This window comes from Solanum tuberosum, unplaced genomic scaffold, assembly GCF_000226075.1.
Source record: "Solanum tuberosum cultivar DM 1-3 516 R44 unplaced genomic scaffold, SolTub_3.0 scf00096, whole genome shotgun sequence".
In the NCBI taxonomy this organism is placed as follows: Eukaryota; Viridiplantae; Streptophyta; class Magnoliopsida; order Solanales; family Solanaceae; genus Solanum; species Solanum tuberosum.
Window position 1 is genome coordinate 557,952 of NW_006239025.1, and position 12,724 is coordinate 570,675.

General features: G+C 36.7%; 2 protein-coding genes across 3 annotated transcripts in view; both read right to left on the bottom strand.

The window, feature by feature from the left end:
- LOC102599159 (uncharacterized) overlaps nucleotides 1-5,800 on the bottom strand; it is a 9,897-nt gene extending 4,097 nt beyond the window's left edge. Inside the window, exons 1-3 of the mRNA XM_006348216.2 lie at nucleotides 3,846-5,800; nucleotides 2,966-3,106; nucleotides 1,011-2,769 (exon numbers count right to left, since the gene is read on the bottom strand). Of these exons, the coding sequence (XP_006348278.1) occupies nucleotides 1,011-2,769; nucleotides 2,966-3,106; nucleotides 3,846-5,243 (3,298 nt within the window). The 5' untranslated portion in view covers nucleotides 5,244-5,800. The remainder of the gene's footprint in view (nucleotides 1-1,010; nucleotides 2,770-2,965; nucleotides 3,107-3,845) is intronic.
- A 2,295-nt stretch (nucleotides 5,801-8,095) lies between these two features.
- LOC102599487 (uncharacterized exonuclease domain-containing protein At3g15140) lies at nucleotides 8,096-12,145 on the bottom strand. 2 transcript variants are annotated; one of them, XM_006348217.2, is made up of 6 exons: nucleotides 11,869-12,145; nucleotides 11,537-11,739; nucleotides 10,220-10,300; nucleotides 9,426-9,551; nucleotides 8,692-8,815; nucleotides 8,096-8,545 (listed from the first exon to the last, which is right to left on the bottom strand). In XM_006348217.2, the coding sequence occupies exons 1-6, from the start codon at nucleotides 12,085-12,087 to the stop codon at nucleotides 8,345-8,347; spliced, it is 954 nt and encodes a 317-aa protein (XP_006348279.1). In that variant the 5' UTR covers nucleotides 12,088-12,145; the 3' UTR covers nucleotides 8,096-8,344. The 2 variants fall into 2 exon arrangements, with proteins under 2 accessions (XP_006348279.1, XP_015164630.1); XM_015309144.1 differs by having other exon boundaries at nucleotides 11,883-11,966.
- Between the last annotated feature and the right edge of the window lie 579 nt (nucleotides 12,146-12,724).

Here is a 12,724-nt window from a genome sequence, read left to right on the forward strand (position 1 = left end):
GGTGGGGGGGGGGGGGGGGTTTCAAGAAGAAGAAAGGAGTGGTGCAAGTGGGGTTGAGGGCGGGAGGGGTGGTGGGGTGTGAGGAAGATGAAGGGGCTGGTGGTACTAAGAGCTGGGGGTGGTAGGGTATGAGGAAGATGAAGGAAAGAATGATTATTGGCTAAAAAGAAAAATTAGGGCCCAGTTAGTCTTTTCTACGTGCAGTGACTTTTTTGACTTGCCACGTCAGCTATTCGAGTGTATTTAAATTCACTTGAAAGATGTTAAGGGGGGTATTTAAACACCGGTATAGTTTAAGTGCTAAAGTACGTTGTGCTGCCAAGTTTAGGGGGTTTTTTATGTATTTTCCCTTTAAAATAAGTAATCCCTCAAGCATACCAGCATAGTTTCAGGGGCCTTTCGTGCACACAAATAACTTCTTTTTACAAAAGGTTATGTACACAAATGACCATTTAGCACCCTCAAAAAGACCAATGAGAGAGAGAGAGAAGAAAAAAAATAGAAAAGCCAAAGCACCTTCACCACAATGATTATACTTTATGCGGATTTATTTGGCTCACAAGATATAAGACGTGCTACATGTTATTTGTAACAATCACATTCAACCATGATGGCTATACTCACCACAATTTCTGTATGGCACTCATTGTAACAATACAGAACAGTTATAAGTACCTCAAAATTTAAATACTTTTCACATGATTTTTGATTGCAAGCACATTTAATCAGAATATTATGGTGAAGGTACTAATGATGTTGCAAACCTATGGTGCTAACAAGTTCGGAAGATAATGTAAAAGGGAAACTTTCACAAGATGGAGTCCTTTAATAAGGGATCTCTCTTTAGAATGGAACTGAGCTGTTGGGTATAGAAATACTTTGAGAACTGATATCACAACTTGGAGACAAGGTATCCCGAACTCATAAAGGCAAGTTCAGTAGACGTTTGTACTTCAAGTAAGCACTTTGAGCCACTAGAGTGAGATAAATAAAACAGAGAAGAAACATACTCAGTATCTGCGTCAACCCCTGAATGACATCTCCATGTCCTTCTTGAGAAATAGTAGCCAAATCCACCTTCTGGACATCGACATTACCAACAAAACAATGAAGAAGAGAGGAAGCAAGATGCCTTTGGCCAGATCTTGGGTTTCCAGAAATTAGTATTCTAAATCCCGATTTCTTTCCGGCCATATGAAAGATATTCTTCAACAATTTAGGCCGAGCCCCTGCCCACTGCAATTTTGATGGTTGAGAATTAGAGAGACCATGAACATTGCCATCATCAACAGCATCAAAACCACCAATATTAGCATCTCCATCCAGAATGTTGGCACGTACAAAGTGATTCTCAATCTGACTGATAACATCTGGCTCTTGAAGCAAATCATTAACATAGGACTGCCAATTATTGCTTGGTAATTTCTTCTCAACCATTGCAGAAAGAACAACATCTTTTACAAATTCAGCAGCTTTGAAGAGTAGAGGCGGCAACCAGAGGCGTTCGTCCAGATAAAGGGATACAATCAATCTACTAAGGGGTTGCAGCAGACATGGAACAAGAAAAGTGTGTAGAGGTGCTGAAACCACATCGTTTGCAGCCATTCCAGCTTCTCTACGTGAACATGGAGGTGGTGCACATGTAAGAGCCTCTACCCAATCCCTCTCCTCCACCTTAAAATTGGGAAGAGGGGGACATGCAGCATTGGGCACCTTCACAACTGCAGAGAGTCGCTTATGCAAGGGAAAGCTCCTTTTTAGAGCAATTATGGCTGCCTGAGTACACAGAGCCTGCAAATCAGCACCAGCAAAGCCCACTGTCTTGCTAGCTATCCACTTGAGTACTGGTCCAGACACTGGCTTAGGCCATTTTTTTGTATGCAATGAAAGAATAGATTCTCTGTCCTTAACAGATGGAAGTGGAAAATAAATCTCACGATCAAACCTACCCGGACGCCTTAATGCGGGATCAACAGCATCCGGACGATTTGTGGCACCTATTACAACAACTGAACCTCTAGATTTTAAACCATCCATTAGAGCAAGCAAAGTGGACACGACTGAACTATGTGTCTGGTCTTGCTGCCTACCACGGCAAGGTGCCAAACCATCTATTTCATCGAAGAAAATGACAGAAGGTTGAGATTTCTCGGCTACCTGAAAAAGAAGTCTTAACTGACGTTCAGCATCTCCGACATACTTTCCCAAACAATCTGCCCCTTTACGGGCAAAATATGCTATTCGTTTATCACCGCGTGCACATGAACCAATCAGTGCCCGTACTATCAAAGTTTTACCTGTCCCAGGATATCCGTGCAAAAGAACTCCTCTAGGAGGTGTAAGCCCCAGAGAACTAAAGAGCTCAGGATACAAAAGTGGTAAGATGACAACCTCTTTCATACATTGGATGACATCTTGGAGCCCGGCAACAGAGTCCCAACCCTGAAACTGTACACCAGCATCGGAGTTTGAGCCTCCAATATATACAGGCGCGATTCTCAATAGATCTCGATGAAGTCTCTTGCTTTCACGTTTCAAAAACTCCTCATCCTCTCCACAGTTCTCTAACCATTTTTCCTCTGCATCAACATCCTTGCGCAATGCATCATTTGACAACTTTCTCAGCTCAAACTTCATTTTTCTAGCTTTCAATTTCTTTATACGTTGCAAATAATTACTTCCATATGGTTGGAAGAGATGTCGGTGATCTGTACAGGCAATGAGAAATTTACGATGGTCAAAGATGCAGCCATTTGCCCGTGCACAAGGCTGCAAAATTTAACACCTGCTTAGTCAAAATCTAATATTACAAAGACAAAAAGTGAGGTAATGAAGATATACAGATACAATAAAAAAAGCAATGACCAAAAAGAAAGTAAATACTATATTTAGGCATCATGAGATGCCAATAGTGGTCTATGCTGAGTTTTTGAAGTATGAAATGATTCAGGAAATTTAAACTAACCAGGTGATAAGTTTTGGGACATCTATCAACACGGCAACCAATTGTTGCCCCGGGCCTTCCACAGCGGCTGCATTTTAAGACCCTTCCCCTGCAGAGCGCTGCTCTAACGTTTTTCAAGCATCCCAAGCCAGCAAAATAAACCTGAGAGCACAAGTAGAAGAAGTATTGGATCCTTGCCCATGAAACTATGACTTGGAAAATTGAGTGCCCAAGCAGGAAAATAATCCAGATAGTATGAAATTCTATGAATGCCATATACCAATAGAAACTGAATCAAACAGTTCAGTCTGTTGCTTACTTTATACTAGTATATCCATCACAATGCATCCCACATATGATAATAGCAAGGCCTAATAACTTTTTAAACACACCATTGAGCAGTAATTTGAAGAAATCAATCAATCAACTATGCCTTGGTCCTAGCTAGTTGGAGTTAGCTATGTTCAATATTCATTCCTATCTTTTTGGACACAAATATTTATGAAAAGATAATCGATTGAGAAAAGATTCAAACCATACAACTGGTAAAATTGTCTCAAGTATGCCATGGAACTGATAATTAACTCCTCATCCATGCTAAGAGCAACACGCTGACCAGTATTATAGTTCAAAAAACCTTATCCTTCCTTAAGAAGACATGCCTATTGCACTTGTTTCAAATCATCTCTTCCAAATTAACTAATAACTTTTTTTTGAAAAGGAATAAGAAATATTGAAAAGGAAATGCATGTTCATTCCTTCTTTCTGAAACAAAAATTGGAAATGCTTGATAATTTTCTAGTATGCTCAGTTGGATTAGGCAGTTGAATTTCAACAAGTATTAAATTTGAAGACATAGATTATTAAGGAAAATACAATTGAGAAGGGAAATGGATCATACCTCTGGACTCCATACAGCACATTGCTGATGTACCCAAATCCCAGCTATACCATACCGATCATTTATGGGCCCCAAGAGGCGCCCAAGCCAGCCAGGTTCATCACCAAATCCATCCCACATGTCATAGTTAGGTTCATCAGAAGCAGAGGACCCACTGTGTGCTTCATCATCAGTGGCAGCCCCATAAACTAGCTTTTTTGGAGGTTTACCATCAGTACCTCCTCCACACAAACCACAATGTCTTCCCTCTCTTATTCGCCGCTTTCTCAAAGTACTATCAGAAGCACATTCTTTCTTGACCACCTTCTCCATTTCCAGAGCTTTATCACTAAAAACACCTTCATCTTTTTCCTGGGCATAATCAACTCTGTCAACTTCATCTTCAGCTTGTTCCTCTGTGCCTCCATCTTTTTCCTGGGCATAATCAATTCTGTCAACTTCATCTTCAGCTTGCTTCTCTGTGCCTCCATCTTTTTCATCATTAGGAAGTAAACCACCTTCCACACCATCCTTTTGGTCAATCACCCCAACACTCACTTCATTTCTTCTTTGCAAATCCTGTTCCAGCATACTCACCTGGTCAGTCGCGTGGCATTCTTCTGGCTCTACACAAGTCTCTAACTGAGCGTTGTCTTCGTTATCTAACGGCAATGCCGCATTGCCATCCTCAACCCCCTCCTTAAATCTAGTTGTTGAAATGCCGTCATCTGTTTCATCCCTCACATGTAGCAGCTCTTCCTGGTCTACCATCTTACCATCCTCCACACCACCACCTGTACCAGTTTCTTGCTGCTCAGTAACCATTACATTTGAAGCTTTTATTCTTCCAGGTCTCTTCGACTTAACTATAGTTGACTTTTCACATTCACTATCTTCTTCTTTATCCAACTCTCCAACCTCTAACTCTGTTTCTTCCTTCAGCTCGTCAACATCCTGAAAAATCTTCCTTTTACCCACCGGAGACGAATCCACACTATTCCTCACTCTATTAGTCGTTCTCTTACTCCTAGCTCTCAATCTCAATCCCCAAGAACTAGTGCCTTCTTCCAAATGGTTGGAAGTTGAACAAGGTGACTCCACCTTCACCACATCTCCTTTCTCCAACCTGCTACCACTTCTCACCCCACTCCTATCAATCTTCTGACGCTTCCTCGCAGGAGGAGGCGATGCATCAAGCACAACAGGAGCTTTTCTAACCCTAGAGCTCCTCCGTAGCTCAACCTCACTCTCCTCACCATTCGACTCACTCGTTTCAACTTTATCAACACCATTATGATTCTGATTATACGTTTCTTCACAAACTTCATCTAGTCTTTTATGTTTCTTCCTAGCCCTAGAATACACCAATTTCGTATCCGTCCTACTCCTCTCAACCGACGCTATCCGCGAAAATCGCATGACAAAAACAACCACCAACCTCCTAATATATATCTCTACGTTAATTTAACAGTCCCTACACCTATATAACAATATATCCTCGTTTCAACAATCAAATCAAAATCCCTATCTAATTATCATCGAATAAACACCAATGACGATCGAATTTCCTCGTTTTTTCTTCAATTAAACCTCTGAAAAACCATAAATTAGCAAAAACGATACATCTAACCTTCGATTGATTGATCAAAATCCACAAAACCAACGGAAAAAACACTTGACAATCATCGATTTTCCTTCTTACTCTTTCGATTAGGGTTTCGTTTGCTCCATTTCTCTCAATGATTTTGCTGAAATTTCTCTGAGTTTCGCTGTTGTGAAAACGAAAACAAACGAAGACTGGGGGCGGAGGTATATAGAAGAAAGGGTTCTCACTTGAAAGCGTAGTGAGATAAATCACTTTATATCCACGCGCTTTAAGCGAACGTGGAAAATCACGTACAGTAGGTGGTTTTTATTAGAGTTGATTTGTGGAGGTGTATAGCACGCTCTTGGTTGATGCGCGTGGGCTATATAAAACGGAGTGATTTTGCAAATTTTATTGGTATTTCGCACCAAACGTTACCGCCAAATAGATTTTCTTTTCGTATATAAAGGGTGTTGAGTTTCAATTTTTTTTTTCCACAATTACGGAAAGTTTTTAAGTATTGGGAGGGTAGGAGAGAGCCTCTAACAAAAATAAAAGGGAATATGACCAAATTACCCTTGATTTTCGTGAAATGGTTTAAATTTGCGTGTCGTTAATATAGTTGAGTTATACCGTTATCATTACCAAATTTATTTGAATATATCATTATTCACTAATGATTAAAATGTTCAACGCGTGAGTTTTTCTAACAAAAATAAAAGGGGAAAAGTCCAAATTACCCTTGACTTTTGTGCAATGGTCTAAATATTTATTATCATTATGAGATTTGTTTAAATATATCCTTATTCACTAATGGCTAAAAATGTTTGGTGTGTGAGATTGTTTCTAGCAAAAATAAAAGGAAAAAAAGTCTAAATTACCCTTGACTTTTGTGAAATAGTCTAATTTGTGTGTCGTTAATATAGTTAAGTTATATTGTTATCTTTATAAGAGTTATTTAAATATATCCTTTTTCAGTAACGGCTAAAAATGTTCTACGCGTGAGATCTAACAAAAATAAAAGGGAAAAAGTCCAAATTTCCCTCGACTTTCGTGAAATGGTCTAAATTTGCATGTCGTTAATATAGCTGAGTCAAATATACCGTTATCATTATGAGATTTATTTACATATATCCTTATCCACTAACGATTTAAAAAGTTCACCGCGCAAAACTGTTTCACAAGGAAAACTAGTGTTATCAAACTATGTGATGTTATCTAGATTTGTTGCTGAACTTTGTGAAATTGTGCATATTTCATTTTTCTTGATTGTAGTCTTATTTCATTTGAAATCAATCATTAGCGGAACAATCGTTTTTCTCCACTCTTAAAAACATAATTTGAAGATCATACTCCATCATCACTTCACCTCCGATACTTGAGAAAAACATACAAAATTTATATAATTAAAATCTTTTAATTCGAATGATCTATCTCATATTTTTATCTTTGCTACCTCACATGACATCACTTTACTTGCGTCACAAAACCATTATAACACTCTATTGACTACCACAAATATTGGTGTAGATTATGAGAAGCTAAATATTATGTACTTTGATCTATTTTAGCATTAGGGGTTTGAATTTTGATGTAGATCTCTAACATCGCTATTGATTTGATAATAGGAGAATAATAGGTAATGAAGTTTTGACAAAGGTAAAATTTAAACTTGATGGTGCTAATTATTCATTATTTGAGTTCCAATTAAAATAATTTGAAGCGCAAAGTAATTAATTAGAGCTAGAAAATAAGTACCTTGGTCATTGAAGGTTTTAGGTGTTGAAGAAGATAATATTACTACCCCTTCCCCCATCTTCAAGGTTCCCGAGTTAAATACTCATGCGATGAAAAGTTTATATCATTAGTGAATAAGGGAAAATTTAGATAATTTTTTTAATGACAGATGTATGTTTAACCCCACGGATTAATTAAAAATAAATTTAAATTATTCTGCAAAGTTCAGAGTGGGAGATGTTAACATTTTGTTTTAGTTTAGATTTGTAAATTTTTTTCAAGGATTTCTGAATTCAGATTTCAGATTAATTTTACAGAGAACATATTTATCATTTTCTTGGAAATTGAGTTTTTATTTTTTAAACTTTTATTTACACTAGAATTTCGTGTGTGTGTGTGTTTTTTTTTCAAAAAAAAGTTTCTTAATCCAATCGCACGTGGTTATAAATTTTGAACAGAATCTTTTCTTGCAAATGCACATACGTAATGGCAAATTAAATAGTGGAAAGCTATGGTACTCATACCCTTTGCCGGCGAAAAAGGAACATGTTTACAAGATATAGGGAAATGAAAGATAAAAAAATAAATGAACGAACATAAACCTCTTTTGAACTTTCAAATTAAATATTAGAACAGGCTACACAAAATAACTTTAGCTCAATTTGAGTTTAGTCCTCACTAACAGAATCTTTTCGCGAACTTTCAACAGAATCAAATAACTTGTCTACAATCCAACAAACAATCTTTTCTAGAATTCAGAATCCATCAACTTAAAAGATTCTGAATCCGTCTCTACTTTACGCTAAATAATAAATATGTTACAATATGCCTATTAGTTAAATAGATACATGAAAACTCCCAGTCACAAAGAATACATGTACAAACACTTGATGCATAGTCTAACAATTGTCAATTGGAAAGAAATAATTATCAAACAAGAGCAAGTCCATAGAACCAGCACAACCAACAAAGAAAGATTTATGATTTTCCCAGTTAAGAACTCCACCAACTTGGTGCATAGTCTAACAATTGTCAATTAAAAAGAAATGATATTAATGTACAAACACTGATGCAAGTCTCCACCAATCGATTTTCATCTTTTCTGTTTACCTTTTTGGTGATGCTTCGCAGAATACAACAGACCTCAACTGAAGCTTGAGAACATTCGGTGATAACAAAATGGTTCAGCAGGAAATAGTTATACAATGCGATTCTTAAAAAGAAATTCAACTTTTTCAGGAGAACGGGGGTTTCTTTTAGCTGTTAACTGCAAAACGGCACCATCAGTTAGCATGTGGTGTATTACTCTTGCTATGTTGTTTGAATCATCTATTCCAAGGTGATGGCTTCCAGACAAAGGAATCTGGAGTTCCCTCATCATTGAGAGCATTCCTGGCGCCTATCATCAATGAAGTAAAACCATACTTGCGGTTATATATATTTCAATAAGTATACAAAAAGAAGAATGTAAGAGAAAAATTGAGGAAATCTAAAATTCCTAAATCAATCAGAAAGAGAGGCATTTTTAGAAGTTCGCATACTCACCCTCCTCTTGTAGAAGTTCAGAAACACATCCTTCAGATTAATCCATTCCATGAAATACGGTGGCAATTTCATCCCTGCTACGGTGCACTGCTGGGGAACTTTAGTCTTCAGATCCCAGTTCCCACTGCCATATACAAATTGAATTCAGTCATTCAGAAGTACTTACCCGGTCAGTTAAATCCTACCTATTAAACTCAGTGTGAACATTACCTTATTGGTCTTTACTTTTAAAAATTATACTCAACAATGCAGAACCATACCAAAATATGTCATACCCCCTCCGTGTTTTACATTGGATATAGATACAAAATATTAATTTCAAAATACTCAAATATGAAAGATGGGGCTAAAGGTAGCGTTATTCTGGCATTCACATACAAATCTTTAACTTCATGATATACCCTTAAAATTAATATGTAATGCAAGTTGTGCAGTAACAATGAAGATACATGTGCTACAAATAGGAAGCTCTAACATGGGCTAGTACAGCTAAAAACAGGTAATTCTCCGGTTAGTGACAAATGCACCACAAGAAAGTAGCTGGAGCACCTTTTAGGATATAAGCAACTCCAAGTCATTCACATAGGACACAACAAACCCTAATGACTTTTCTCACCCATTTAAATTTTGCATCATTAACTATAATATCAGATAAAAGTTTAACTATCAACTGATACTTTCAGTTAACCAGTAGCATTTATTTAATATTTCATACTTTCATAGCAACGACTCACCAAGTAACAAAGGCAGCTTTATTGAGACAGCCACCCAGTTCATTTCTCCACAACTGGCGTTCACCTAGCCAAACTTCAAACTGCTCGATAACTTCCGCAAATGGTATAGCTGTATCATGCCAGACACTGCATGAATTGACATGCATGCAAATGAACACCATTAAGAGTTAGATCCAGGAATTAACAACTGTTGCAAAAATGATGCGTGCTTCCATGGTTAACGAGAACAAATTGGAATTAATTTCTATCAGCAACTAAGCATGCATAGTGATCCATTTTTTATCTTCCTCGCCATTGTCCTTCACTAAAAACATCCAAATATAGAAATCCTTCTAGCAATCTTGATGATTTAACAACAGGTTTAGACCATACAAGTATGTTTCCTATAGCTACACTCCTTGATGCTAGTTTTCTAGTGAATATATCTTATTAAGACGGTAACCTAGCTTATAAGAATTGGAGCATTACAGGGTGTAGGAGAATAATGTGTCCACAACTTTATCCTAAGCATACATGCTGCTTCCATATTTGAACCCGTGACCTTGATGCCATAATAAAAAGCTATCACAAAGTAATGAGGAACTCATTCTTATGTTCATGGAAAAGAAGGAAAGATAATGAAAACTTTGAAAACGGTAAAGCAGTACCAATAATAGACTCAGCACACACAATTGAGACCCATAAGAGACAAGATCCATGTGATACAACTACACTGCAATTCTTCATATAAAAGCAAAAGATGCAAAGTGCCAAGCGCTGAATTGTATTTCAATCTAATGTAGTAGTTATCATACCGATCAACTCCTAGCTTTCCATATTTCCCTTCTATATATTGATTTATTCTTTCTTCGTGCATTTTTGTTGGCCTCACAAACCTGTAGCAATACCAAAAAAAGAAAAATTAAGATAGTATTCCCAACATTGAAACATAGTCTTTCACTGATGTGAAAAATGTTTAAACACAATAATCTAACAAACAAGTGGCGGAGACAGGAATTCAAACAAGGGGATTTTAAGAAAAGAATTCTTATACTTGGGGGATTCAACAAACTTATATATATGCTAAAAGAATCATTTTTGTCTATTTACAATCCTATGCCACCGTCCATGTAACAAACCTTAATACGCCATATAATCAATAATACGAACTTGTTCCACTTCATGTTGTAGCAATATGATATGACAGATTTCATCGAACAGCTTCCAGTTAAAGGTGGCAAATACATACCAATCAGCCAGTATTACACACAACATAACATAAAATAAAATAAAGCTTGGATGAGTTTCTAGGAAAGGGTTGTGCCACCCACTGTATGTGAAGAATGGGTCGCAGACTAATTTAATAGATTTAATTGATCAGCAACACAGTTTAGAGAAGAAGATTATGTTATTAAGTAACAAAATCCCCCCTCCTTCAATTTTGTGAAACCCTAACAGCTCATGGCTTGTTTCCAGTTTCTTCCTCTGCTTCCTAAGTGAACCAAGACTTGTCCAGGCAGCTAAATTCGCTTGCAAAATTTTTATGCACACGTAGCTCTTCACTCCCTTATAGATGTGCGTTTGAAAAGTATATGTGACATTCCCTCTCAAAAAATTGTAAAAAGCTTCGTCGACTCTTTTACAGTGTTATTCCCATTTGACCCCTAGCAATTATCATTTTCATATTCAAAGAGAAGACCTCCCAAAGCAAAGTTATTAGTTATACTAACATCAGAAGTGCATCTTTATGACTTTTCCTACCTCAGTCTTGCTTGTGTTTCTCTACAACTATTTTATCAGTCAAATTATTATTGAAGAATCCACTTCGATCATTTGATTACGTGTGCATTCCAGGAAGTTCTACTTTCCATCCTTAGGTTATCCCACTCACATAACATCAAATAGTCCTAAACTTATTCCATCCTATCTTCCAGAAAAAAAATGCAACCTATATAGGTCCTTAAAAGTACCCAAGCCAATAGGCCATTATTACAACTGGATTTGTGATTTCACAGGCATACATAACCACGGAATGCTAGCAGAAGTATTTCATCCTTCCAATAATAGCTCAAGCAAATAAGACACCGGACATTACATTTAACAGGAAATTAAAGCTAAGAAACGAAACTGACCTATGGAACAAGTCAACCACATCCATGGTTTTAGCATCAAAAAGTAGAACAGGAAACTCCAGAATCTCAACTTTACCCTCCAAATCAAGCACCAAAAAGTACTCAAACTCCTGCTGCTTCAAATTCTCAAGTCTAGCAGCATTTCGCATAAGCTCTAACGAGCAATTATGATTAAACGTATCAATATGCAGAGGATCATCCATCTATACAGTTCGAAAACAAATTTATCAATGTCGAACTCAGTTGAAAAGCTAAAAACAAAATTTATCAATGTCGAACTCAATTGAAAAGCTAACAACAGAGGTGTGTATAAGAAGTTTGAGTTGTATTACCTTAGTGCACTTACCTTGAGTAAAATAGAGACACATTGGCTTCCACCGGGTACGGGTGGGAGTATCCTGAATTAGGGAAGAAGTAGATTCTTCGGTTGTAGAAAGAGAGGCGGAGATGTTGATTTTACGGTTGGATTGAAGTGATGAAGAATAAGGTAGCGCCGGAGAAGAAACGGGGAGCCGCCGGAGCAAGGGCACTCTAGAAAATCCCATAGCCATGGAAACGGCACTTTGAGGAACTGAGTTACTGAGTTACTGAGTTTTGTTCTGTCAAGAAGAAGTGAAAGGATATAAGAATAAAAATAGTCAAGGAATAATATAAACAGGAAAAAAGAGAGGATTTTTTTTTTTTAAAAAAAAAGAATATATTTTGGGTTTTATGAAAATTTATACACTTCGAGTATATATAAAATATATAAATAATAAAAAATTATAAGAGATTGTATTTATTCGTTCTAATTTCTTTTTATTCATTTGTTTTTGTATATCAATTGTATTCCTTCAATCTAATATCACTTGTATTCATTAGGAGCCATTTGGTTGCTGGTTAGAGTTATGCAGATATTAGCAATACATGTATTAGTTATGCAGGTATTAGTAATGTATGTATTAGTTATGCAGGATTTATTTATGCATGATTTAGTTATGCAGGATTTAATAACTTCTTTGGGTGTTGGTTTGTTATGTTAAAAGTTAATAAACATTATATACTTCTTAAAAATAAATTATTTGTCCTATTGAGTTTGACAAATTTATGGACGGTCAACTGCAGCTAGAACCTTTTACATTGCAACCCAAGTCCACTAATTCCATGCTTTCACCGCTTCAAAAAACACAAAAGGTAAAAGATAAAGCA

Excerpts from the sequence above, each read along its gene's own strand:
- LOC102599487 (XM_006348217.2), bottom strand. The coding sequence starts at position 12,087 with ATGGCTATGGGATTTTCTAGAGTGCCCTTGCTCCGGCGGCTCCCCGTT. Across the intron at positions 11,740-11,868 it reads CTCAAGGTAAGTGCACTAAG|ATGGATGATCCTCTGCATAT; the intron begins GTAATACAACTC and ends CGAACTGTATAG. Across the intron at positions 10,301-11,536 it reads GTGGTTGACTTGTTCCATAG|GTTTGTGAGGCCAACAAAAA; the intron begins GTCAGTTTCGTT and ends GTATTGCTACAG.